At 42.3% G+C, this 25,989-nt stretch overlaps 1 protein-coding gene across 4 annotated transcripts in view; it reads right to left on the bottom strand.

The window, feature by feature from the left end:
* Positions 1-25,742, bottom strand: part of SMAP2 (small ArfGAP2) — a 47,734-nt gene extending 21,992 nt beyond the window's left edge. The window contains exon 1 of one of the 4 annotated variants that reach the window (XM_006061929.4): positions 25,195-25,742. In XM_006061929.4, the coding sequence (XP_006061991.1) occupies positions 25,195-25,297 (103 nt within the window). In that variant the 5' untranslated portion in view covers positions 25,298-25,742. Of the gene's footprint in view, positions 1-15,720; positions 15,849-16,353; positions 16,471-17,013; positions 17,358-25,194 lie in introns of those variants that run through there. The other 3 variants (XM_044945202.2, XM_044945203.2, XM_044945201.2) reach the window with 3 other exon arrangements.
* Between the last annotated feature and the right edge of the window lie 247 nt (positions 25,743-25,989).

The raw sequence follows: 25,989 nt of genomic DNA on the forward strand, positions 1-25,989 counted from the left end.
TCTTCTCTTCTGGCTTTTACATTTCATTATGGAAAATTTCAGTGTAATTTTCAGAGTGTAATTAACCAGCAGCTTCAACAATTATCAACCCCTGGCCAATCTTATTACCCTGGAATATTTTGAAGCAAACCCCAAGTATCATACCATTCTATCTATATATACTTTGGTATATATCTCTAGAAATAAGGACTTTTTAATGGTTAGAAACTTTCACTTACCCTTATTTTTTTCTAAATTGTACCATACTTTATCACATATTTATTTGTGTGATTGCTAAACTTATCTTTTCCACTAAATTATAAGTGCCACAAGAGCACACAGATCTGTGCTGTTCACTGTACGTTCCCAGCACATAGCACAGTTGCTATAGCGCACAGCAGGGAGGCAAAATTTGTTTAAAAATTAATCAGAAGTAAGCAAATCCTTTGAACCCTCCTTCCCTCCTTTCCCCCCCTTGTAAGAATTCATCAGGGAAACAACAGGTCAAATACAGAAAGAAATACATTAAGAATGTTCTCAAAAGACTCGTGTTCTAACAAAAAATATCAACAGGTTACACAAAAGAACTATGATATCACTATAAAATTAGGGGGGAAATTTGTAGTTCTTTATTTAATACAGGAACATGTACAAGTTATATTAATTATATAAAATCCGATTTTCTTTTTCCTTTAACCACGGACTTTATTGTTTGAATATTTGCAGCTATTATTCTATACACAAATTTTAATTTCTTACCAAACTCCTGTATTTCATATGGCTAGGTCACTTCACTTTCCATTTTATGCCACATTTCCATTAAGAACTATTTCCCCAAATCACAATCTGCCCGACTGTGTGTCGCTGTTCAGTTGCTAAGTTGTGTCCGACTCTTCGTGATGCCACGGACTATAGCCTGCCAGGCTACTCTGTCCATGAGATTTCCCAGGCAAGAACAGAACACTGGAGTGATAAAATGTGATTTTAAACAGTATACACAGAACAAATCAAACCATTTTGAAGGATGTGAATAAAGGCATATGTATGTACAGAAGAAAATGCCTACAAGAATATATGTAGAATACTAGAAGCTACTTAATGCTTCTGGGTAGTGGGATTGTGAAATGTTTGTTTTCCTATTGTTTTATATATTCTCTGACTTATTTGCAAGGAACTTGTATTACTTTTGCAATGAGAAAAAACAGTAGAGGTATTTTAAAAACAAAATAACACAGCCATCCATGACTCCTTGGTGGCTGCAGGAGACGCTGAAGCACCTTGCATGGCAGTAAAGCCCTTTACGAGCCTGTGCCTCACGCAGGATGCGCAGTCATCATTCTGGAATATGTCATGACTCCTGCATGCCTCTCTTTGACTACACCTTGTTCCTACCTGGAATGGCTTTCTCCCCTATTCCCCGCTGGACAAACTCCAAAGTCTAGTCCAATGGCACCTCTTTCTGTGAGGCCATCAAAGGAATAAATCTTGACCTTCGTTATGGCTGCATGCTTTGCTCTTCCCAAACTGAATATCTTATTACAGTTAGTTGCTTACAAGACTCTCTTGCCCTAAATAGACTATCAGCTCTGGAAGGCAACGACCTCATCTCTTCATCATTTACCCCAAACATCGAGCACAGAGCTTGCAAGCACTACATGCAAAACGTACTTCCTTTGGTAAATGAAGTCACCAATTAGCAAGATAGAAAGCACACCATTTTTTCCTGTTTTGCAAAATGAAGGGAGAAGTTTTCAAACACCTGCAAGGCCAAGATATTACACAGGAAAGGGATTAGGTTACTTTGAAGGGGCTCCAAAGGCAGCACCAGTACCAATAAGTAGAAGTTGATTTTGGCACACTCTGGGGAAGAATTTCCTAACTCATAATTAAGGTTGTGTGAAAGCAAATGCAGCATATCCGGAAATAGTGGGATACCAATAAGAGAAAGCGTTCAAGAAAAGGCTGGATGATCAACTCTCGGGGAGGTAGAGAAATGATTCCTGTGCAGTGGGTAGGGTAAACCATGAACTATAAAGGTCCTCCTGCTACTATAGTTCTACTGGCTGATCCTTTCCTGTTGGAAATTCAGTGGTTCTGAAAGTGTAATGTGAGCTAATGTACAAAGATGTCTTGATGAATCTAAAAATATGAGATCAAATTCAGTTCATGAAACCTATGACTGACACTGAAATGTGATAGACACATAAGGAAGAAGCTCCATTAACATGTTCTGGTCTGAAAAATAGAGCTCAATTTCTCTTGGACTTGGCCTGTCCTTAACTGCAACATGAAATTGGAGTCAAAGCAAAGAAGAGGCCATATTTGTCTTAAGAACAATTCCAATCCCAAAGAAAGGCAATGCCAAAGAATGCTCAAAATACTCCACAATTACACTCATCTCACACGCTAGTAAAGTAATGCTTAAAATTCTCCAAGCCACGCTTCAGCAATACGTGAACCATGAACTTCCAGATGTTCAAGCTGGTTTTAAAAAAGGCAGAGGAACCAGAGATCAAATTGCCAACATCTGCTGGATCATCGAAAAAGCAAGAGAGTTCCAGAAAAACATCTATTTCTGCTTTATTGACTATGCCAAAGCCTTTGACTGTGTGAATCATAATAAACTGTGGAAAATTCTTCAAGAGATGGGAATACCAGACCACCTGACCTGCCTCTTGAGAAACCTGTATGCAGGTCAGGAAGCAACAGTTAGAACTGGACATGGAACAACAGACTGGTTCCAAATAGGACAAGGAGTACGTCAAGGCTGTATATTGTCTCCCTGCTTATTTAACTTATATGCAGAGGACATCATTAGAAACGCTGGGCTGGATGAAGCACAAGCTGGAATCAAGACTGCCAGGAGAAATATCAATAACCTCAGATATGCAGATGACACCACCCTTATGGCAGAAAGTGAAGAACTAAAGAGCCTCTTGATGAAAGTGAAAGAGGAGAGTGAAAAAGTTGGCTTAAAGCTCAACATTCAGAAAACTAAAATCATGGCATCCGGTCCCATCACTCCATGGCAAATAGATGGGGAAACAGTGGAAACAATGGCTGACTTTATTTTTCTGGGCTCCAAAATCACCGCAGATGGTGACTGCAGCCATGAAATTAAAAGACACTTACTCCTTGGAAGGAAAGTTATGATCAACCTAGACAGCATATTGAAAAGCAGAGACATTACTTGTCAACAAAGGTCCGTCTAATCAAGGCTATGGTTTTTCCAGTGGTCATGTATGGATGTGAGAATTGGACTATAAAGAAAGCTGAGCACCAAAGAATTGATGCTTTTGAACTGTGGTGTTGGAGAAGACTCTTGAGAGTCCCTTGGACTGCAAGGAGATCCAACCAGTCCATCCTAAAGGAGATCAGTCCTGGGTGTTCATTGGAAAGACTGATGTTAAAGCTGAAACTCCAATACTTTAACCACCTGATATGAAGAGCTGACTCATTTGAAAAGACCCTGATGCTGGGAAAGATTGAGGGCAGGAGAAGAAGGGGATGACAGAGGATGAGATGGTTGGATGGCATCACCGACTCGATGGACATGGGTTTAGGTGGACTCCAGGAGTTGGTGATGGACAGGGAGGCCTGGCGTGCTGCGGTTCATGGGGTTGCAAAGAGTCGGACACAATTGAGCAACTGAACTGAACTGAACTGAATGCTAGTTATCTCAGTTCCATTCATTATATCCCTTCAACCCCTGATTTACTACAAAGAAGAATACACATAAACACCAGTGGCATCTTGGAGAAATTACATAGGGCTACTAGGAGGTATGTTTACCAGCCTATTTCCATCTACCCAAAAGAGAATTCACCTAGTTCCCTATTCCAAAATAAGAATAAACCGTTACTTTGAACTTCTGTAAGCACAAACATTTTAAGGAACCATGAGGCCAAAATAAGAGCTTACTCAATCAACCTCTGCTCTCAGATTGCTCTGCAAGAGAAGTCAGTCCCTTTCCACCTGGTCCATCTTGCAAAAATGTCGTTTCCTTCTGTCAAAAAGAGACACTGTCCACATTCACATTTTTGAAAAAAGAAGTTATGCTTTTTAAATGTTTGAGACAAAAAACAAACTGAAAGATTTCTGCGACTGATTAGAGAATAAAGGAAAATACTATACCAAGGAATTGAAAAATGGGAAAATCAGAGATGCAAAGAACATTAGAAGTCATTGAGTCTAGGGACTTCCTTGGTGGTCCAGTGGCTAAGACTCTGTGCTCCCAACGGGGGTGGGGATAGGTGCGGGGTTTGATTTCTGGTTAGGGAACTAGATCTCACATGCTGCAAGTATGACCCAGAACAGCCAAATAAATAAATAATTTATTTTTTAAAAAAGGGAAGAAAAAGTCACTGAGTCTAAACTTCTCATTAGTTACTGAGATCCTTCTATCTGGTTCCTCCCAGAATGGAAGGCCATTTTACTGCTGAATGGCACTGAATATTAGTGATGTCTTCTTTATACTGAGTCCCATTAACCTGCCTTCTTACCATTTTTAACCTCCTGGTGCTGCTTTTATACTCCTCCCAGATTTATATAAAATAACAATAAATGTAAGATAAAGATAGCGATTTGGAGATTCGAGAGAGCAGCTATTCTACACTCAACCAAAATACAAGCCAGTTGAACCAACTTAATCCAGGAGGTCAACGATAGGACAGACAACACAAACAAACTGCTATGCCATCCGTGGAAAGGAAGCAAAGCAACACTATCCTCCTACCAGGCAACCAGGAAAAGGTGGTGAGTGAAGCAGAGCACCTGCTTCACTGCTGGGCAACCACTGGTGAAATAAGCAGTCAATCTACATCTCAATCCATTTCAGTAGTTAACTTAAAATGGTCTTTCTCTAAAGACATTAAAGCTTGCAACACTAGGAAGTCAACAGGGAAGCAGACTGGGGACTAGTGGGAAAAAAGAAGGAGACATTCTTCATCTTTCTCTTGTTGTTAAGCAGAGCTTGCTTAGAGACAAAACAACAGCCTTGACTTTGCTCTGGAGGCGGGGTGGTGATACAGAAAGTTAAATATAACTGAAAAAGAGCCTACAGAAAAGAATAAGTCTAAAACTATAAAATAGTCAAAGGGCCAGAGCTAAAACAAGGCACCTGTCTACAGCTGGATGCAGCAACTTTCTCAGCTTCTTTACACACTGGCTATCTATCTTCTTTAAAGCCTAGGAAAACCAGTCCTTTATGAGAACTAGTCCAGTAACATGCTTGTACATGTCTCATGTTATTTAGCTAGCCACAAAGCTATGGCCTAAAAGGTAGTAACTGTATCTCTAAAATTCATTAAACTACTCTGAAAAGACCAAAGGAAGGGCAGTTAACTTTCAGCAAATTTAGCTTATTTGCCTTATTTTATTATTAGACGGCAGGGATTTGCTGTGGCTTAGGCTCTAACTCTTCCTTTCTGGCTACCCCATCAGTGGCTGGTAACGTATACTCAGGTGATATTTCTAGTACTAAAGAACTTCCAAACTCCCAAATCAACCAACCTGTACCATTATTACTCAACTCTACTTCCCAGAATACTTCAGAAGGGAAAGCACCAGGTCCAAGTTTGAACTTCGTTGTTTGTTTGTTTGGCTTTGAAAAGGACATTCTGCAAAGGTACCTTCTAATGATGTCACTGCCCCATTCAAAGACATGTAACTTACAGCCCCACTGTTAACTGAACTCCAAACTTCTAAATGTGGCTTAACTTCTTCCATGATTTGGGCCTTTTGTAGAATCAACTTTTATTACTCCTTTTCTCTCTTCTATACACCAACAGAGACATCACTTCCCCTAAAACTGTGTGCAGCTGCCAGTTGCCAGATTCCAGCACACAGAAACATTTGAGAGGGTAACTCCCACCCACAGATACTTTTCTGATTTGAGGCAGACTGTGGGACTCCTTCCTGGACAAGGTAAGTCCCTGATTCTGCCCAGAAGGTCTCCAACCGCCACAGAAGTCTCTTTCCAGCCAGCCCTGCAGCAGCTGTGCAGTACTGCTGGTGGTGCTCTCTGAAAGCCTGAGACAAAGCCCAGGCCTCCCGGGCTTCCCCTGGGAGGCGATGGTATGTGATGCTATGGCTGTTTTCATAGGAGAGAGCTGATACATTCTAAGGAGAGGGAAAGAGCTGGCCAAAACATCTTCTGCCGGGATGGAGACTCTCACACAAGCTGATGCTTCCCTCCACTGGAGCCCGGTCCTCTGCTATTACAAACAGAGTATGGCAAAACGTAATAAACATCTAAACAGGTCCACCTCTTTACTTGAGGACACAGTAGATTTTCTCTAAAAAGAACTAAACGTGAGCCCCCTAAACTTTCATTACACGGAGTAATGGTGGCTTGCTTTCAAGGACATACATGGCCACTCAAAGATACATCAAAATCTCTCCAAACCCTAGTGACTGGTGCCAAAACACCCTAAAAGCATCTCAGAAGAATGCATAACTTCAGAGGGAAAGAATGGATGGTATGGTTGAATACACTCATTCTAGAAAAACCTAGGATTGCTTTCCCAACAAACTGCATGACGGAGGCAAAGAGTGTGGGAACAGAAGGGAAAAAATGCTTGAGAACTCAAATACATGGATGAAGTAGATTGTAAATGATAAAAAGAGCCAGCTAAAAATCTGTGACAAATAGGATAAACTTCCCTGCTCTCTTTAGAGATTTTATGGATGACAGTAATTTGGAATTACATAAAAAGAATGGATCCTCTATTTAAAATGGATAACCAACAAGGACCTACTTACAGCACATGGAACTCTGCTCAATGTCATGTGGCAGCCTGAAAGGGAGGGGAGTTTGGGAGAGAATGGATCCATGTATATGAATGACTGAGTCCCTTCACTGTTCACCTGAAACTATCCCAACATTGTTCATTGGCTATACCCCAGTATAAAATAAAAAGTTTAAAAAAAAAAAGAAAAGAAATGGATCAGAAAATGGAGACCACCTAGACTATGAGTCAGAAGTCAATTCAAAGAAACTCATGCTGTTACTTAAATATTTCCTTAAAAAGGTTTGAAGGAGAAAAGCAAGGAACATTTTTGAAATTGTGTGAAGACAATCAAATGAAAAAGAGCTTACAAGTCAAATGAAGAAATTTCCAAACTGAACAAGCCTCTTTACAATTTGAATATTCATAACTTGAAAGTGAAATTCAAAAGCTTCTGCTGAAACTTGAAATGCTGACTGAACCACATCAAGAATATATAATGAAATTTTGCTCAAAGGTAATCAAGCAGGGAATTTACTGCTTAGAAATAAAGAAGAAACTGGACTTTCCTGGTGGTCCAGCGGTTAAGAATCAGCCTGCCAATGCCAGCCGGGGACACGGGTTCGATCCCTGGTCTGCAAAGATCCCACATGCCAGGGAGCCAACTAACCCTGTGTACCACAACTTCTGAGGCCAGTACTCTAGAGCCTGTGCTCCAAAATAAGAGAAGCCACCGCAGTGAGAAGCCCATGCACCACAACTAAAGAGTAGCCCCTGCTTGCTGCAACTAGCCCACACGCAGCAATGAAGACCCAGCACAGCCAAAAATAAACAAACAAATTTTCAAAAAAATTTTTTAAAAACCACAGAACTTAAAAAGAAGAAACTTCCTAAAGTGCACAAAAACATCAGCAGTGTACACCAGAAGTGCAACTCCACAGAAAGCTGGCCAAAGACCTCGAGAGAGAATTGGAAAGAAACACTTTCTTCTATCAAAGATGGATCATGTCCCATGAGAAAAAATCCTCAACAAAGTTGGCTGGCATCTCCATTGACTGAGAGAAAGCTCAATGAGCTAAGAAAAGAAGTGGAGACACAAATTGGCCAAAGCAGAATTTAAACCCTAGCTTCCCCCCAACCCCCACCCCCAACCCCGACCCAGGACTCCTCTGCCTTGCTAATCAGCAAGCAGAGGCCAGAGAGGTCAGGGCAGCCCTCTCTTGCATCAGGTTCCCAGGGAAGGAGGAGTTAAAGCCCGAGGGCTGAGGGACCCAGGGTCACGTCTGGCTTTAATCCCACAGCAGCCACGTCCTCAATACTCAAAACCACAGCAGGACATCTGTCTATGCTTCCTCTCTTCAAAAGTCACCTTGTTTTCTCTCTTTTTACTTAATGGCTGTTATTCAATTGATGCTACATTTGCCCTTATTATAATTTCTAAGATAGGATTTAATATAATGCCTGTTGTTAGTTGCTAAGTCGTGTGTGACTCTTGGTGACCCTATGGACTATACTCTGCCAGGCTCCTCTGTCCACAGGATTTCCCAGGCAAGAATACTGGAATGGGTTGCTATTTCCTTCTCCAAAGGATCATCTCCACCCAGGGATCAAATCAGCGTCCCCTGCACTGGCAAGCAGATTCTTAACGACTAAGCCACTTGGGAAGCCCAATATAATGCTTAAGAACATAGTAGTCCTACTTTATTAGACTCTCTAGAATTAGATAGTATAACTGTTGTACTTTGGCTGCAATAAAAGACCCTCTATCACTTAATTCATTAATTGAAGCTTGATATGACCGGGCGGAGGCATTTGAAACAATACAAGAAGTGCAATAAGCTGTTATTAAAGATCTATAAAAGTAACAATATTTATCCCCCAAAATTGATTGGTTTTTAAAAGAATGTAAAAACAAAACAACATCCCCAGCTAAAAACAATACTATTGTTATTGGTTTAGCCATAAATGCATAGATTAGGAGAACTCATTTTGCAACTTTTTTTTGTTTCTTGATTTTTAAATTTCTCTTTAACCTCTGTTATTTTGTTTAGCATATGCTTTGCTGTTTAAATGTTTTAAAATTTTATGCCAACAAAATAAAAAGTTTTACCTTCTTAAAAAAAACAAAAACAGTATGTTCATAGTTCATTTTAAATAAATGCTCCCACGAGAAGCCAGTAGGAAAGTTGTGGGTACACAGTGCTGGGCCTCCAAGTGGGAAGACCCTCTCTTTCTGGGAGAATCTTGAGATCTGCCTGGAGGATCAGGTCTCTGACTATGCCTTAGGAAGAGGCCTGGATTTCTCTATCCGCTAAGAAATGAGTAAAAGAGCCTTAAGTGAGCAGCAGCAGCACAAGAAGGCTAGTTTGGCTTTATCCTCTGGGTCAAGCTCTCCAGAGAGAAAATTCCTGGTGGTGGGTCCTTAAATAGCACCTTTCCCATGGAGGTGGGCCTGATGTTGAGGAAAAAAAAATCAAGCAAGGTAATTAAGAATCTACACTGGTTTATAAACTAAGGCAAGCAACTTCAGGATTATGAAGCTGAACATGGACTGGGAACAAGTCGAGGCAGGATCAGCAATTAAACTTTCAAACAGTGACTGTTTTTCAGTTTCATATATTTTATGGTAAGTTCTCTTTTCGCTCCCTCTTTGTACTCAGAGTTCTGAATGGTGCTAACAGGGCTAAGAGCAAAGAATCAAAGGAAATGATCTGTATCTATGTACGAACCAGAGCTTTAGAGCAGAGGCAGTAGTGTGCTGAGAGCATTAATAATCCAGGAGAAGCATACGACAACGGAAAGAGAAGCAGGACACGCTGGGGTCACCTGGACACCTTTCCATCTCTACCTGTGGATTCTCTTTCCTGGATTTACGTTTTGGAGGTTCTCAGTTTTGACAAGTAAGGAAAACTGGATTACTTACACTTTCTAGATGAACTTAATATAGCTCACAAACAACTCTATGTGAGCTATTACTTGCAAAACATCATTTTGTGAAAACCTTGCTCCATCCACTTTCTCCAGCAAGCCTTTTTTCCTTCCTATTCTGACTCTCTCAGTACCCCTATGACACTCATCTACAGTTTTTCTGTTGCTGGGTTTTATATGTTTTTATTTTGTCATCTCCTTTAGGTAACAACTGCCTAAGTCGGCATACTTTTTAAAAACCTAGTATGAGTATTTCTCCTATGTGGACCTGAGGTTTGAATCCCTTATTATTGAACCACACAAAGGTGATTTAAATATCCTACACAGAAAATTAGGAAGAAGGGTGTCCTTAATGTTCCTTGTATCCCGGTTAGCCAGGATATTTTGGCTCTAGCTAATTTCCTCTACACAAAGACCCTGCTTAAAGCATTTATGAATAAGCTAGAAGAGTGGTAGCTGAGGCGAGGCTTCTCTGAAAAGGGGAGGGAGGAGATAAAAAAGAGCTGCTTTCATTGGGGGCAGGAAGGAGATTATTTCATTAGGAGCTAAACAGTGAGACTATCTGAGTACAAACAATTGTTTGGCTTGAAGGCTCCATGTGGCCAATTACTCCCACAGAGGCTCAGCTGGAATGGAACAGAGAGCCTGCCAGGACTGAGGGACAGAGACTGACACAGGCTCAAGTGTCATGGATCTGGGATCCCAGAACATCCCAGCAAAGATACTCACAGAGCATACTCTACCCCAACCAGCAAACAGCACCATTCTGCACCCAACCTAGTCAAGAATGTGGATTGAAAAGAGATGAGAAAAAGATGACACTGGGGACAAAGACAAAGTGCATGCTCAGCCGCTCAGCTGTGTCTGACTCTTGTGTGACCCCACGGACAGTAGCCTGCCAGGCTCCTCTGTCCAGGGGATTTCCTAGGCAAGAACACTGTAGTGGATTGCCATTTCCTTCTCCAGGGGATCTTCCTGACACAAGGATTGAACCTGCATCTCCTGCTTAACAGGCAAATTCTTTATTACTGAGCCACCTGGAAAGCCCCAGGATTAACAAATACACACTACTATACGTAAGATAAACAACAAAAACCTACTGTATAGCACAAGGAACTATATTCAGTATCTTTAATGATCTATAATGGAAAAGAATCACACACACACACACACACATATATATATACACAAGTATAACTGAATCACTTTGCTGTAGATCTAAAACTACAGAATGTTGTAAACTGTACCTCAAAAAAATGGTTAAAAAACTTAAAATATTTTAAAAGAATAAAATAAAACCAACATTTTGTAGCAAAAGTAATAAGGATAAAGCCCAGATCTTGTAAGAAAGCTAGCACATTTCAGTCACTAGCTCAATAGCTTTCATCAGGCTGGGGGGAGGAGGCATATAGAGATGGATCACTGAGCTGACAGCTGGGCAATTATTTCAAGGCCAGGTGGACCTGATATTTCAAAACTTGACATTATAATTAAACTAATTTCCTATCGCTCATGACCTCACTTCAGGAAACGGACGTTAACTTGATTCACCAGAAGTTATTGTCTTCACCCTCTGGGGACATTTAGTTCTTTAGGTTACTTCCAGCTAAAGCTTTAACTTCCTCTTTGCAACAACCAGTATCTATTCATATCCTGAAAAAAATACTGAAGATGCAAAGTGAGCCTGCCCATTTAGGGAGGCATACCTTTAGAATAAGCTACCAAAGAGGGGTGATAGAGCTCTTGACCAATGAGACAGCTCTTCATCCTCCATTCCCACTCTTCTTCCTCTACAGCAGTACTTCTCACATGAAGTAACTTCCCCCCAAGTGGCAATGTCGGTGTCTGGAGACATTTTTAGTTGTGACAACTGGCAGGAATGGGACTGGAATCTAACAGGTGAGGCCAGGGGTTCTGCCTAAGCTCCTACACAGGACAACCTCTCAACAAAGTATCCAAACATGAAGAGTGCTCAGGTTGAGAAGTCCTGCCCTAGAGAAGCCATCTTTATTTTAAGCCATTTAGTTTGGAGCATGTGAGATATAAGAATATACCAATCCTGTGGAAAATCTGCCTCTCTTGTTCCAAAACAAGGAGATAAACACTGAGATACAGAATTCCAAAGCTGGAAAGAACTTTAAGGATTATCTAGTCCAAGCACGGCTGGAGAATCTAAGACCCAGAGAGGTCAAGTCCTTTACCCAAGTTCATAGAGAAATCACCAGCTGCACTGGAATTAGAATCATCTTTCTCCACCTGAAACGTGTCATACACAGAAGATGCTCAACAATAGTCACTGTATCGATGTCCTGATCTTCAAGTGCTCTTTTCTCTTACCACATACTTTTTACTCTCTGCTCCTAGAAAGCCCAATGCCTGAGCTTGTGTGTGAAGGTTCATCTTCCACCCCTTCTCACCCACAGTCCTCCTCCTCAGAGGAAGCCCAGAGATGGAGGACAGTGAAGAGCAAGCGGCCAAGCAGAACTCATTTTTCAGTTGTTTGAAGGGAAGCTCATGCTTTTCACACAGGCAGAGAGAGGCTTTACACAAAACCTTCCGAGTCAGCAGATGAGCTCGTGCACGAGACCACAGACACGTGAACTTCTCCCTTCCACACCGGTGTGCAGCTTTCCCAGCAGATGGAAAACCAGTGCCAGTTTAATCGCATCACAACCGCATGCAAAAGCTAGAGAACTTCCATTCCTAAACAAACAGCAGAACAGATATGAATCCCCGGATCAAAGTACAGCCAGTTAGTTCAGTGACGCACAGAATGTTAGTCATCGAAACAGCCCTGGCTTAAGGGAGCGGAGCAAAGGTGGAGATCTGCCCTTCCAGAGGAAGACATTCACTACAAGCTTTCACAAGCCAGGTGTTTCAGAATTGGGTATAATGGGGTACAGGTCAGAAGAGGGTGGGGCAAGATGCCAGCTGTGTGGATAGAAAGCTCCTGCAAAGGGAACTTTATGCAGGGGAACCCAGGGCAGGTCTCAAGGAAAAGCACAGCTTCAAAAGAGCCAAAGCAAGGTTCTTGGAATTAGACAAACCTGTTCCAGCAGGGACAAAGACAGCTTCTAAAAGCGCTGCAAGGTTATGATTAATTTCTACAGCACCTAAGAACAGTGTCTAAATATTTACTCCCATCCCACAAAAAAGGCTAAAGGGCTACTGTTTCACACCCCCTGCTACGTCCCCCAGCCCAGTGATGTGTCACACTAAAACCTCCTATGGGAAGGACAGGGTACTAGCTTTGTGACTGGCTCCAGCTTCCAATGTGGCACAGATGCCAGGAGCACACAGAAGAAATGGCACACAAAAGCAATGGTCACAAAGCCACCAGGAAATTCACCTGCTGGGCTTCCTGCAATGTCACAGAGCTTCAAATATCTGAGTTGAGAGGATAAAGGTGACTTTCAAAAAATAAAACAGGAAAAAGAGTATGACCTGAACATGCATGACTAGGAGAGTGTTCACGATGCCCACAGAACACACTCTACCCCATTCGGCAAACATCATTCCACACCCAACCCAGTCAAGAGTGCGGACTGGAAAGAGAGGAGAAAAAGATGATACTGGGGACAAATGCAAAGTAATTCAACCTAAAACCAAAAATTTTGTGGGTAGGAAGATAAATTAGGAGTCTGGAATTAAGATATACACACTACTATAGATAAGATAGTAAACAACAAGGACCTACTGTATAGCACAGGGAACTATATTTAATATCTTTTAATACCCTATAATGGAAAAGAATGAAAAAGAATGTGTATACACACACACGTATGTGTGAGTGTCCTCAATCATTTTGCGGTAGATCTGAAACTAACACAATGTTGCAGATTATACTCCAAAAAAAATGGTTACAGAAGCACAGACGCTATGCAGCAGATGCTGAGCATCAGGTATCAGGGAAACATGGAACACGGTCCCTGTCCTTATGGAACCCACGGTCTAAAGAAAGCCTTGTAAAACAAAAGCAAAAACCAGTGGCTGTTATCCCTTCCACCATGGCAGGGCTTCTAATCCTTCTTCCCAGGGGACTGAGTTTAAGTGAAGGAGGCCTGTATGAACAACGTAAGATGCTGATCAAGGGCCTGACAGAACAGTTCCATGTATCAAGTACATAATGTGCAACGTGCACGTCAGATATAAAAATATATCTTGGCCCATCTTGCTACGATCATGTCCTGTAAATCTGTTCCTTATGGTTAAGCCTGGATTCTCCCCAGCTCTCTGCTCCCGTCCCAAATGTCCACTACAATGAGGCAGTTCAAAGCGACAGCCCCCACAGCAAGGCCGTCTCTACAGGGGCTCAACCGGAGAACCCCCTGACAACTCCTTAAAATTAGAAGGCACACATCACTACTCAACTCTGAACGCATAAATAACCCATCAGTCTAACAGCAACACCAAAATTCAAATTGTCTCGTTATAAAAAATTTTATAACCCTGAAAATTTAAGACCCAAATGTCCAACAACTGGGCAAGAATTGAGTAATGATATATTCAAACAATGGAGTACAATAAAGGCATTTAAACATTTTTAATGTCAGGAAAAATGCTTATGATAAATATTAAGCAAAACAACAATGATATAAAACTATATTACAGTAGTATAAGCTTAAGTAAAAATGGGTGATAATGATTATATGAAATATCTTCTACATTACTATACTTTTTCATACTTTCCAATGATTTCCATCACAAATATGAATAACTTTCATAATGAGAAAAAGATAGTTTTTCTTTTTTAGAGAAATAGCATTTAATGATGTTTAGCTATTAAGCACAACTGTCCCGGGAATCTGTTCCTATCGATCCTTAATTTGAGTCACTTGTGTCAGATGCCTATTCACAGACAAGGCTCAAAACCAAGTCAGAAGGCTCAGGGGAGCTGAGCTAGAATCTTCCTGATTCCAATGCTGTATTTAATGATGCTTCCTTTCTCTCACAGGAGAGCTAGGAATGTTCACACAACACTCACGCTACCAGAAAGACCTCAAAATTCCCCTCAGTCTGAAATGGTTCCTCTAACTCATCTCCTGACATCTACCTTGTGAGAGACCAAGTTTCCAGTCCCTTACAGCTATTCTCCCAATAAAATCGCTTTTCGACACAGCAGAAGAGGCTGAGTCTTTTCATTCTTTCTTTTTCAAATTGGCTGTCACACTTCAAATGGTCTCCATTAAGTCCATTGTTTCCAGCTATTTTGAACACAAGCATCATGATAAGAATAGGGAGTTTCCTTCCTCTTTCTCATCAGAGGCCTTGGGTCAGTTATAACCCAAGTGGTAAAGTGTCAACATGAAAAGACACCAATGTCCCCTCCATCAACAGCACAGGATGGAAAATTCTGTAGGTGATTATTTTTTGAAGGCACTAGAACAAAAACCATCTAAATAATATTAGGACAATTTTTAACTCAAGACTTGAAACACTAGAGAACTCATTTCTAAATTTATACACACAAACACACACACACACAGAGGGGACTTCCATTAAGATAAGAAAAGAGGAAGAAGTTAAAATTCACTGTGTGTGCATTCAGGAAATAACACTGTAGGATTAACATGTAAACCCACATCTCAAGATGTAAGCTCTGTGACAGAGGCGCGGGGGTATTTACGGACTTCCCACCACCAGCAACCGCCATGAAAGACAGGGTGGCTGTTTGCAATAAAGGGAAAGAAAAGGTGCTCTATTTCCGCACATCTCTATGTGGGGACAGGCTTATCAGCTGCAGCTGAGACTAGGTCTCTCCTCCTCCTGTATTTGATCTATTATTTTCAATACATCATAAAATGGAAAAGGTTACATGTTTGTTCCTTGGGTGAGGAGAAATGACATGAAGCCTGAGGGATCCGGTTCTCATTGTTTCTGATTAAGACAGTTCTTTTTGAAAGCTTTGACTTGAAATTAAGTAAGGATAAACAAAGCATTTTCCAAGTGGACTTATGAAATCCAGTACTTTCTAAATAAACCATATCCAACAGCTATTTAAAAAGCAAACCAGAATACCCATAGGAAATATACAAATGGGGAAAAGAGGGCTACGGTCAGCAAAAATGGTCAGAAAGCTACTTAACATTATTTGAAAACGAGCAGCAACAACAAAATCCCAGCAACAGGCTGCAGAGGTGGGACCCTGGGACAAGTTCCAGCCACACAAGAGGGAGCATGGGAGTGCAGGGGCGTGATGCACAAACTGAAGACGACCACCAGGGTGACCTTACGCTGATGGGTGGCCACAGCTGAAGGCAGATTTGGCTCATCTCTGGGGTTTTCCACTGGGAAGAAACCTGCAGTTCAGCCATCAATGGACCAGCATCCACAAAGCCTGTGGGGGAAATACAGGATCCAGAAGAGTGGGGTAGGAAAGGAGAAAGTTTGGAAAATGGAAGAGTCAAATACAGTAGTGAAATATTGTAATTATTAAACATGAGGCTTCAAAAACACATAGGTGTACCTCTTAAGGTGAAAGGGGCTGGCTGGGAAGAACTGGTACTCTGGGAAGAGATATGCTTTTTACAATACCAAATTACACTTCAATCACATGCGTGAATTATAGTAGTACCCACTATGAGGAAACTAATTTTTGGAAAAGGAGAGAAAAACAATGAAACCTATGCAATTTTTACCACTGGTAACTTTACTCAATGAGAGGTCCTTATCCATAGCTTCTGCAGGAAAATAACCACCTAAAAGCAAGCATACTCACACTCCACTGAAAAACCCTTGCTGGCCTAGTTCCACCAATTCCAATAATGTGGCAGGCGCCCAAAGGCAGGTGACCCGATTGACAAAAAAAGCACTTCTACACAGTACTCAACTCGTATCACATAACTCATTAAACAGCTCATCATCAAGAAGAAAACCGGCAGCAATAACCTGAGAAGCCTTGTCTTTACAAGGAAGAGCAGCAACCTTCTGAATAAGACAAAATATTTTTCAGGTCCAGTATAGAAGACAGCAAACTTCAGCAAACTTTGGGAGACTGTGAGGAACAGAGAGGCCTGGCAGACTTCAGTCCATGGGGTCTCAGAGTCAGACGCGACGAGGGGACTGAGCAACAACAACAGAGAAGGCTGTCTGTCCAGTGATCTCACCTCTCACCCAGTGCTAACTGATCTGAGCTTGCTGAGGAAGGGGAACAGACAAACCAATCAAACTATTTAAAGAGATACCCAACACAAGGAAAATTGGCTCCAGCTTAACAATCAGAAAAGTCTAATCCGTACCACGTTTTAAGGCTGCAATCCTCAAAACTCTTTGCATATCTTAAGTGATACCAACTTGAGTTTTTAGTTGTGGATGGGACAAGCTCAGTGTATACACATCATGCCTAAGGTTTCCCAGAATTAGCAGGGTGGGAACTTACTTTCCAAGTAACCAAACGATAAACTGCTCCTGGCAGAGACAGAAAGTCAAATACAGATTCCACAGAAGTCATGCATCCCAATTAAACAGCCAATGACTGAGTTGTTACATTACTTCCCAGGACTAATTATTGTTTTGGCAACAGTTAAGCTCCTTTAGAAGCACTGGCCTGAACACCCTTCTTATCCTTTGTCCAAAATCCTTTGTTTTCTTACAAGCAGAAAGAACTGCATCTTGGAGATTTAAGTGTCTTTGTCTGTCTCAACTTGGATCCTCCCCTTCCTCCACACTATCACGGGGAACTACATCTCCCAGGCTCCCCTGCCAACTAATTTCTTGGTAAGTTCCATCAATGGGAGGCACTGATAAGGATAAGAGGCAGGAGAAGGGGGGAAGCCAGGGTAACACTCTCTATCTTACTTGGTCCGAGTTCCAGCTACCACCAGACAGCTTTTCTTTCCACTCTTCTTAGTCCCAGCAGATGGCTCAGGCTTCTGGCCTTTGCTGACATCAGCACCTTCTAATTTCCTTAGGGCATAGGAGGTCCCAGGTGTTGCCAATCTCTGGGTTGTCTCACCAGCCTACTGACCTTGTTGGCCCTTTTATCACCTATGGAACTTATTCGATATTAAATTCCCTCTGCTTGTATCTCCTATACTGTTTTCTGTTTCTCTGAAGGGTCCATGACTTTTAAATATATTTTAAAAACTTAGATTTCCTAAGAATTACACAAATATTCAGATAAGTTATAAAGGATTTCTTTTAATAAGAAACAAAGGATTTGGATCATTCAAGCAAATATTTACTGAGAGCCTGACGGCCTGGCGTGCTGCGATTCATGGGGTCCAAAGAGTCGGACACGACTGAGCGACTAAACTGAACTGAACTGTCCTGGGAATACTATATTGAACAAAACAGGCACAAAACTCCTGCCCTCATGCAGCTTACTTTCTAGTGAACTGCGGCAAATTACAATTTTAAGAAATTAACTAGCAGAGGAATATTTCTTTAAAAATAGAGGAATTTGGTAAAAGTGAATTAACTTTAAGGGGTTCTACTCTACATAGACTTGGTTCCTACCTTTTCAGTGTGGTATGCTGAACTGTCACATTCCAGGGGCCAGTATAGAACTTCTTCAAAGTTAGTATCTACTTAAACTGGCAACTTGCTCATACAAAAATATAACTGTGATAAGGATTTAGGCAGACACAATAATAAAAGTTAAGCACTGTATGCTTAAATGAAAAACACATGAGTGTTTGATGCAGATTCTTGCTGGGTATCTTTTTCAGAGGAGCTATCACTTGGAGGAATTGAGTTTGAGTCCATTTAATGTCACTTTATCTCCTCCCTATGGCGCAGGTAGCTTCCAGTATCACATACAAAGCCAGCCACAATGCACATAACGAGTCAAGTGTTGTGGTCTCCAACTGCATGACATTATTTCCAAGATGGAATTTTTAGGCTGAACAGAAACAGACAATGACTCATGTGGTGAACAGTTACACAGACAACTCTGCCCAAGAAAGCTGCCACCTACATACCACAATATCAGAGGAAAAATGCAGAAAGAAGGTAGTTTTCTGATTTATTTAAAAGCAATAGATTTGCTGAAAGGTATACTGAGAGATGTGGCTGCAGCTGCCTGTTGTTTACACATCCGGCTTCCCAAGTGGTGCTCAGGGTAAAGAATCCGCCTGCCAAATACAGGAGACACAAGAGATACAGGTTCTATCCCTGGATTCCCTGGAGAAGCAAAAGGTAACCCACTCCAGTATTCTTGCCTGGAAAATTCCATGGGCAGAGGAGCCTGGAGGGCTACAGTCCATGGGGTCGCAAAGAGTCAGACACGACTGAACACACACACAAGCACTGAACAGCCAAGGGCTTGCGTGAAATATTCTTAGATTGCTTGAGTGTGAGAGCATGCTCAGCTTCAAAAATCCAACATCATCAACTCCAGAAACAGCATGACATCGACAGCTGGCATTTCACTAGACTTCCCAAGATAAATGAAGGTACTCATGAAGGGAGATCTAGTGGGCACGATACTCTGACCTTCCTTACCACTCAGCAGTTAGAAAACATTTCATGTTTGCTATATTTACAACTCCATCTGAGTAGCAGGTGGACTTCCAATACTGTGGGTTTCTTACATAACAGAGAGTCTAATGCATATTCATAATTTCAATGCCACACAGCAAGTCAACTACAGAGCTAGTCTGACGTGTCTCTGCCTACCTTAGCCCTTGTCAATCCCCAACATGTAGTGAGACTATACCAAAGAATCTCACACACACATTACAGCACGTCTTGGAGGCTTTGCACATTCTTCTTCCTCGGCTTGGAATTTAGTCCCCTAAATTCTCCTGACAAAATCATGCTTATCATTCAAGACATAGCCTACTTGTCTCTCTGAGCCATGACTTCCTAAGCAGACTTGCTTGCTTTCTTCAGCGCTTTCATTTCTCCCTGTACACAATGCTACAATGATAATTACTACATTGCATCATTTATCTGTTTACGCATCTGCTTGCCCACTAGACTATAAAATCCCTGAGACCAAAGGCCCTGTCTTTTAATCTACATGTCTTGGTAGCGTCTGACACAAAGCAGGTGTTTAAGAGCATTTTCTGAATGAATACATACAGTGTGGGACTGCATTCTCAGAAGACAAGGCATTTTGTACTTTCTATCCCACTGCTACCAGATGATATTTAAAGGACAGAGAGAACTAATAGGAAAATGTCTCCCAGGGAACAGTTTGAATAAGTTGATATTAAAAGACAACCTAGGGACTTCCCTGGTGGTCCAGTGGTTAAGAATCGGCCTTGCAGGACTTCTCTAGTGGTCCAGTGGCTAAGACTCTGCACTCCCAATGTAGGGGGCCTGGGTTCGATCCCTGGTCAGGGAACTGGATTCCACATACCACAGCTAAAGATCCCAAGTGTCTCAACTAAGACCCAGCACAGACAAATAAATCATTAAAAAAAAAAAAAGAAAAAAGAATCTGCCTTGCAGTGCAGGGCATGCGGGTTCAATCTCTCGTCAGGGAACTAAGATCCCACATGCCACATGGCACCTAAGCCTGTGAGCTACAGCCAAGATCTGGTGTGCCTCAACCAAGACCCTACGCAATCAAATAAATAGATAAAATAAAATAAATGACAACCTAACGGGGACTTTAATTACTTTCAGTAAAACTCTGTCAGCCTAACTACAATGGTCAGAGTTAAGGTGCATGAGCTGTAAAAGGACTGAGAGTTATTTGATCTTGGCTGGAGAAGGGTATCTAACTAGAGATGGAAGGAAAATACCTTCTACTGTCCAGGTCTGCGGCAATTAAGATAAAAATCTCTTAAAAGGTGCCACAGATACAGCTAAAATAATTAAAAACTGATAGCAATGTTCATGTTCTAAGGAATGATATTCAACAAGCAATGATTTAGTTATTGACAGAAAACAAAAGTAAAGCAAAACTAGAGATGAATTTACCAGAGTTAGAATCAAATATAGGAAATGGTTTTGGCTTAAAAACTAGGTGAGTTTTCTATTCAGTGAGTTATTTAGTGAGTCATTCTAACTGTGGCTTCCAATAACTAGGGTATTTAAGGGAATAAAGTCTGAAAGTGGAATGAATGAATAAAATTAAGATGAAATAAATGAGTTCAGCAATAGTAATGATAAATAGTGCTTACATGTGTGTAACACTTTAGTTTACAAGGCATTTTTATTTTTCAAATGAGGAAAATTAAACTGAGAAACTTAGGTGGTGTGCTGAAGGTCCCAAAGCTAAAATAAGCAGAATAACAGTTTAACTGGATGTTCCAACATCAAAGGGCTTCCCTGATAGCTCAGTTGATAAAGAATCTGCCTGCAATGCAGGAGACCCTAGTTCAATTCCTGGGTCAGGAAGATCTCCTGGAGAAAGGATAGGCTACCCACTCCAGTATTCTTGGGTTTCCCTTGTGGCTCAGCTGGTAAAGAATCCACCCGCAATGCGGGAGACCTAGGTTCAATCCCTGGGTTGGGAAGATTCCCCTGGAGAAGGGAAAGGCTACCCACTCCAGTATTCTGGCCTGGAGAATTCCATGGACTGTATAGTCTGTGGGGTCACAAAGAGTCAGACCTGACTTTCACTTTCCAACAAAAGTCTACAGCTCTAGGACTTCCTTGGTGGTCCAGTGATTGGAAGAATCTGTCTTCCAATGCAGGGGATGTGGGTTTGATCCCTGGTTGGGGAACTAAGATCCCACATGCCTTGGGGCAACTAAGATCTGAAGAGGTCAAAAATAAATAAATAAATACATATTTTTAAAAGTCTACAGCTCTGATTCTTTGCACCTGAAAGGTGAGCTTACAGGTGCTATGGACGGGGGCTAGGACACTGCCTAAGATGACTTCAGTGAGAGTAGATGTTTTCAAATCATGCATGTCTTTCAACTTTAAACCCTGGGGACACTCCTTACTGTGCATGGAGAGGGAATCTCCATGCCCTTCATGTTATACACTTGATTGAAAAAGTGAAAGGTTGGGACTTCCCTGATGGTCCAGTGATTAAAAATCTGCCTGCTAATGCAGGGATGCAGGTTCAATCTCTGCTCAGAGAACAAAGATCCCGTATGCTGCAGGGCAACTAAACCTGTGTGCTCCAACTACTGGACGCGCTGCAACTACTCAGCCCAAGCACCACAACGAAAGATCCCGTGGGATTCAACTAAGACCTGACGCAGCCAAAAAAAATAAATACGTAAATATCAAAGAAGAAGAAAAAGAATGCAGGGTGCCATGGACTTTGGGTAACGTGCTATTATTTGCATAAAAGCACTGAAAAGGAATATATTTAAATGAAGTTGTCTATGTATGTATCATCTCTTAAAAGTCACATAATAAATTACCAACAGTGGTTACCTCCAGAAGCACTGGGAAAAGCTGGTTAAGGGATCAGGAACAGGAAAACAACTTTTCACTGAATATTTTCCCTTTTGAACTTTTTGAATTTTGAACCACATAAAAGTGGTTTTTCAAAAAGGAAATCTGAATTTAGGAACACGTACTAGGAGTTGGAACAAAGGCAGTGGCCAGGTGATTTGAAGTGAAACATTTCCGAGATGGAGTGTAGAAGAACAGAGCAGTAAAAAAGTATTAAAGACTTTTTGTCAGACTCCAGAATTCTATGTGGTATTTCACAGTTGAAAGTAAATATTCCTCAAGACCATCACATTTCTTCCATTCTAATTCTTTGCTCATTAAACGGCTCTATTTTTTTCACGAACCTTGATACTGAGAAAGGAACATCCCAACAGTCATCAAAAAGGTAGATCCTTTCATGGTAAATAGGATAGTGTCCAGTTTAAACCACTCTCTGAAGAGGCTGATTAGGAGTTATTCCAGGCATACAGACAAAATATGGAACTGCAGAGCTACAGACTAAACCTCCAAAAACGGGCCCTGGCCTCAACAAGGTGGAGTTAACCATCAACATATCTGAAGTTTTCAGTATGTTTGTCCTCTCTTCTACCACAACTTCAAGTCAGCCCAAAATTTTACACTAAAGGTCACAGTAAGTTAAAGGCTTTGGGTGATGAAACCACATCTTTCAGCCTAAAGCAAGTTGAAGCATTTGCTTTAAAGGCAGTACCAAAGTGGCCTCCATTCCCACTTAAATTATTTCAATGCCTTGGAGGTACAGGAAACTTGTGAGTCTTATGCGCAAGAGAGTTAAAAACAAAAACAAAAAAACCCAGAACCAACAAAACTTATACTACACAAACAGAACACGTTTATTCTCTATTCTGATACTCAAATTACGTATCTTATAACATCATTCTTAAATCAGTATACGATTTTTTTTAAGAATTACTGCCAGAGGTATTTTGAAACATTACAAAAATACCTGTTCATAGGTCTGCAGTTCAGGGTTACATCATCTGATTTTATGTTAATAGATTAGTAAGCAATCACTCACCAGGTCTTAAACAATTAAGCTCTCAATTTTCTAAGTAAGAAAGGACATGAGACCTACAGATAAATACCCAAGTACAAACCTCATTTTAGCCTGCAGCTTTAAAATTCCTCCTCCCACTAAAAGTGTTTTTTACCAGAGCTAAGAGATAACTTAATCTACGGATTCAAGTGTCTCTTCCTTCCACGATCTGACATTTGTCCACATGACCATTACGACAACCACAGTCAGGAAAAAGGAGCGGGAAAATGAATGGGAGGAGTTCAAAGAGTACAAGGGCTAGCTAACTCATAAACTGCAAAAACTGAGGCCACAAATATCTTACTGACCTGAACCGAACGATGACTGACTGACACATTGTCATCTCATTTTTAATAGAATGGCTTAAGTCACTGAAGCCACCAGGCCAAAATGTAAAGCTAATTCATGAAAAGAAGTCATTTCAGGACCCAGGATTCTACTATCAAAAGCAGTTAATAAAGTTTACAGGCCAGCAGTTACCATCTCTCATTAAGAATGAACTGACTAATGTTTTATTACCTAATCCCCAGTAATTCTGTTGATAAAGAGCAACAGAAAATTTGGAGATGATGAATCAACCTCTCTTCCATGTGCTATGTTTTGTTGGAATATGAGTAAGTACAAGAGTGGTATGGGAAATGGGGGATGGGGTGGTACCGATTATCAAAATGGTATCTGACTCCCCAAACGGAGCAGTGCTCACTCAGTGGGTTGCTTCACTGCGACTCAAGATCTGTCAACTGAGGACACAAGGGAATTTGAGTCAAGCCAAAGAGATATACTCCCAAATTTTAAGCCAAATCTTCCCATAGAGCTAGCAGAAGATCTCATGAAAGTCAACTATAAGAAATTAACCTACTCAACATAACCTTATTCTACAATACTTTTTAAAATGAATTTTTGCCAATGCAAAAATTCAGGAATAAGTCGGGGGATCTACTTTCCTAATGGCACATGCCATTTACCCATTGGTAAAGGGCACTAAAATATACTACCAGGTGTCCAAATCAATGTCTCTCTCCCCCATCTCCTTATATAACCTTACTTCTCCAAAATAAAAGGTAATTAAGTGAAAGTATCAATTAAGCACGTAATTCCTTTCTCAATACTGATAAAGACAAATACATTTGAATCTTTGCTGTGTACTATATGCCCAACATGCTATATGGCAAACAATCCAGGTGAATTCACTGCGTTATGAACAAAAGTAAATTAGCAATAGCTCCCAAACCAAAAAAGGAATTTTCCCAACTCCAATTTATATTCCAAAGAATTCAGAAAGCAAATAAGGAAACAAAATATTTGTAACCTATCAATTTCGAGTGCAAATATTTCACTAATAAGCAAGCTTTGGTTGCATGCTAATTTGTAACTGTACCAAATCATGAATCTTTAAGGGCACAGAAAACAAAGACACTGCCATGATCATATTTCATCTTTAGAAGGATGATCGCCATGGAAGTAACAAATTCGATGCAGCCCTTGTTTCCTTCTCTGCAGTGATTAAACCGATCCTGCACTACAGCCACAATCTGCCAGTTCCTGCCACCACACAATCAGGCCTCCAACACACTCCACAAGCCAGGGCTAGGCTGTCTAGAAATCCGCACTGTGTCACTGCATAAGCCAGTTCCCCCCTCCACACATCCTGGAAGAGGAAAGCCACCTAAGCACTCTGTCAGATCTCAGCAAGGCTGTAAAATGACAGAAGGAACTGCTAACCAAATAGCAGGCAGCCACGCTCACCACCTTTAAAAACCATTTAAGCAGTTTTCCTCCCCGTCATCTCACTTCCCTCTCCTCCCCACCCCCTCCCCGCCCCGCTGCAGTTCACCCCCAGCTTTGCAAGTGGAAGGCTGCGAGCCGCACTGACAGTGGGCGCAGAACTCATTCAGAGCCCTGAAATACAGACATTCTCACCTGCACACACCATGCCACTTCCCCCAACCCCGACCATCACCGCCCCCGCCCCCCACCCTAGCCTCAACCATACACACTCGCCCTCGCAACCTCTCCCCACACCAATCCCGGCGCCCCAGAACACCTAGCAGCTTCCTCAACGAGGGTAGCACGCGTTACCATTTAGACGGTCGGGGCCCCCCTAAGCTCTAGAGACCTCCCCCCTTCCCCACACAGGTCGCCTCCCCCGTGTCGCCCGGAGGCTGGACCCCTCGCTCGCAAGGAAGGATGCGCTACCTTTAGACTGGCAGTCCGCACAAAACTTGTTATCCTCCTCCAGCAGCAGGTTGGCCAGGACCGCCTGGTACCGATCCACGTCCTTCACCGATTTGCCCGTCATGGCCAGGGTGCCGGCGGGGGCAGAGGGCGACGCGCCCTCCTAGCCCCCAGAAACCCCTGCCTCAGTCCGGAGGTGAGGACTCCCGGTCCCCGGCCCAGGGCACCTCCTGAGAACGAGGGAGCCCTCTCCCCTTGCCCAGTCCAGAGCCCCTTCTCCAGTCAGCCGCGCCTGCCCCCCAACTCTGCAGCCCCCTCAGGGCGGCGCCCCCTGGCGGGCTTAGGGAAAGGCCCAGGTCCCAACGAGGCTGCCGGACCAGGCAGGACCCTCGGCCCAGGCAACAGGGACGCTCGGGCCTCCTGCTTTTGCCGGGCGCAGAGACGACCCCCGGGCCTGCCTGTCAGCGGGCTACGGCTCCCGCGCCTCGGTTTCCCTGGCAGCTGCCGCCTGCTCTGCCACCACCTCGACCGCCTACTTCCGGCAGCTCTTCCTCTCCTCCTCCACCCAGCCCAGCCCGCGCATGCGCCCCGCCCCCACCGCTCCGGACTGGGCTCTTCCCTCCGCTCCTCTTCTCAAGAACCAATCCGGGCAGAAGTGAGGGGTGGGGCTTGGATGGGGCGGAGGAAGGATTGGGCACGCCCCCTGCATGTCCTTGGAAAAGAATGAATGGAGCAGGCAGAGAGCGGGTGGAGGGAGTGGAGGAAAGTGAAGGGAAACAACAAATAACTGAGCTCTTACACGTGCCAGGCACTGTG

Source organism: Bubalus bubalis, chromosome 6, assembly GCF_019923935.1.
Source record: "Bubalus bubalis isolate 160015118507 breed Murrah chromosome 6, NDDB_SH_1, whole genome shotgun sequence".
Taxonomy (NCBI): domain Eukaryota; kingdom Metazoa; phylum Chordata; class Mammalia; order Artiodactyla; family Bovidae; genus Bubalus; species Bubalus bubalis.